Source organism: Neopelma chrysocephalum, unplaced genomic scaffold (assembly GCF_003984885.1).
Source record: "Neopelma chrysocephalum unplaced genomic scaffold, ASM398488v2 Primary Assembly neopelma1_94477, whole genome shotgun sequence".
Taxonomy (NCBI): Eukaryota; Metazoa; Chordata; class Aves; order Passeriformes; family Pipridae; genus Neopelma; species Neopelma chrysocephalum.
In genome coordinates, this window is record NW_020923184.1 from 21,149 (window position 1) to 23,668 (window position 2,520).

The 2,520-nt window shown below is 50.7% G+C and overlaps 1 protein-coding gene across 1 annotated transcript; it reads right to left on the minus strand.

The window, feature by feature from the left end:
• Positions 1-635: 635 nt before the first annotated feature.
• On the minus strand, positions 636-1,565 carry LOC113980509 (olfactory receptor 14A16-like; the record flags this gene model as incomplete). The annotated part of the gene is made up of 1 exon (XM_027707739.1): positions 636-1,565. A coding segment is annotated over exon 1 (930 nt), but the record flags the coding sequence as incomplete, so codon positions are not given.
• Between the last annotated feature and the right edge of the window lie 955 nt (positions 1,566-2,520).

Sequence of the window (2,520 nt, forward strand, 5' to 3'; positions counted from 1 at the left end):
AGATGCCCCTGCAGGATGGCAGTGCTGCTGCAGAGGTCAGCTCTGTGCCAGCAGTGCCCGTGGCTGTCCCTGCCTGCAGTCCCTGGACAGTCCTGCAGCAGGACTGGGACCGACTGCCAGAGCACTGAGGCCTCCAACAACACAGGGCTCTGCAGGACAGTGTGGAAGGGAAGGAAGAGGAGGCCCTGCAGGAGAAGGGCTGCTGCTCCCTGGCAGTGCTGCTCTGCTGGGACTCTTTTCTGGCCCAGCTCTGCACAGAGGCACCGACCCTGCAGCTGCAGAGAAGTCAGAGAGGGAAGATGTCAGGCAAACAAGTCAATGCAGAGTTCTTTATTTGGTTTAAGCACACAGTGAGTACAATTGCCAATTTGTACAGCCTCTGGGCCAGGCTAGAAAGGCAAACACTGAATTGAAATGATGATTATATACAAATAAATTTATATATCTTTATATATAAATCTTTATATATATATTTTTATATATGAAGATTTTTTTTGTGTGAACAAATTGTCACAAAAATAACACCCCTACCAAGAGCAAAAAATAGAGAAGATATGGTGGGCCTTTAAGGAAGTACATAAAAGGATTGGCCTTTAATGTGGTACATAACATGCAGAAGAAGGAAAGTTTATTGCTTCTGAAAAACACCCAGTTATCAGTTTTCTCAGGGGATCCTTGATCTCCTGGTTCCTCAGGCTGTAGATGAGGGGGTTCAGTGATGGAGGCACCACGGAGTACAGAACTGACACCACCAGGTCCAAGGATGGGAAGGAGATGGAGGGGGGCTTCAAGTAAGTAAACGAGCCATTGCTGAGGAACAGGGAGACCACAGCCAGGTGAGGGACACACATGGAAAAGGCTTTGTGCTGTCCCTGCTCCGAGGGGATCCTCAACACAGCCCTGAAGATCTGCACATAGGAGAAAACAATGAAAACAAAACAACCAAATATTAAAGACACATTAACCCCAATAAGCCCAATTTCCCTGAGGTAGCCTGAGTGTGAGCAGGAGAGCTTGAGGATGTGTGGGATTTCACAGAAGAACTGGCCCAGGGCATTACCCTGGCACAGGGGCAGGGAAAATGTGTTGGCTGTGTTCAGCAGAGCATTGAGAAACCCAGTGGCCCAGGCAGCTGCTGCCATGTGGGCACAATCTCTGCTGCCCAGGAGGGTCCCGTAGTGCAGGGGTTTGCAGATGGCAACGTAGCGGTCGTAGCACATGATGGTGAGAAGGAAATATTCTGCTGAGATGAAGAATAGAAAGGAAAAGGCCTGTGCAGCACATCCTGTGTAGGAGATGGTTCTGGTGTTCCAGAGGGAATTATGCATGGCTTTGGGGACAGTGGTGCAGATGCAGCCCAGGTCTGTGAGGGAGAGGTTGAGCAGGAAGAAGCCCATGGGGGTGTGCAGGTGGTGGTCGCAGGCTACAGCGCTGAGGATGAGGCCATTGGCCAGGAGGGCAGCCAGAGAGATGCCCAGGAAGAGCCAGAAGTGCAGGAGCTGCAGCTCCCGCCTGTCTGCAAATGCCAGGAGGAGGAACTGGGCCATGGAGCTGCTGTTGGACATTTGCTGATACTTAGCACAGGATCTGTTGAGAAAAGGAAAGCACAGGGAACAATTCAGACAGCCCCCTCTCAGCAAAGGCAGTGCAGTTTTCAGGGAAATCCCCTCCAAGTCAAGGCATTTCTTTTCTCTGGTTTGTGCTCTCTGAGGGTGCTTTGAGGAGCAGGAGCTCTGGCCATGTGCTGCCAAGGACTCAGCTTTGCTCTGCTGCAGTGCAGACATGGAGCTGGTTTGGGACAGCTCTCATGATCACAGGGGATGTCACATGGAACCCAGCTTTGATGGAAAAGTTCAATTCCTGTACTGTTTTCTTGGAGCAGTTTGGGCTGCAAAAGAGAGGCACAGTGTATCTTCAAAATAATTTTGACTGGGTTTTTTGGTTACAATCACAACACTTGGGTGTGTTTTTTTAGGGGCAAATTTTTCTGATGACAAATCTGCAGAGTGTTGAGACTGGACAGGGAGAAGGGCTGAGCTCTCCATTGCTTATTGCAGAGCCAGGAGAGCTGCAGTGCCTCTCAGTCTGTTTCCCATCTGCCCTGCACTTTCCCTTGGGCTGCCTTGAAGATGACTTCACACTCAGATTCATCTCGAAAAACCCCAGCAAGATCTGTGCTGAGAGCAGGGCAGCGCTGCTTGAAAGGGCAGCTCTGTGAAGTGTCCCCTGTGCCAGCCCAGAGGTGCAGCTCTGCTGGACAGAGCAGGACAGGAGCCCTCCCACAGAGAAGCCAAGGGCTGGCACAGGAGAGTGCCCACCCCCAAGGGAAGGCTCAGCACTGCCCAGGATCCTGTGCTCATCTCTGATCCTGCCTGAAAGATTCATCTCTGAGAATAAAAGAGTTTGAATTTCAGTGCAGCTGCCTGAACTGAGATAACAAGGTCTCTGCTACAATGCCTAAGCAGGAAACACACCTCAGGACTAATTCCTTTCCTGTAGCCCCTGTCTTTTCTGAGCTTT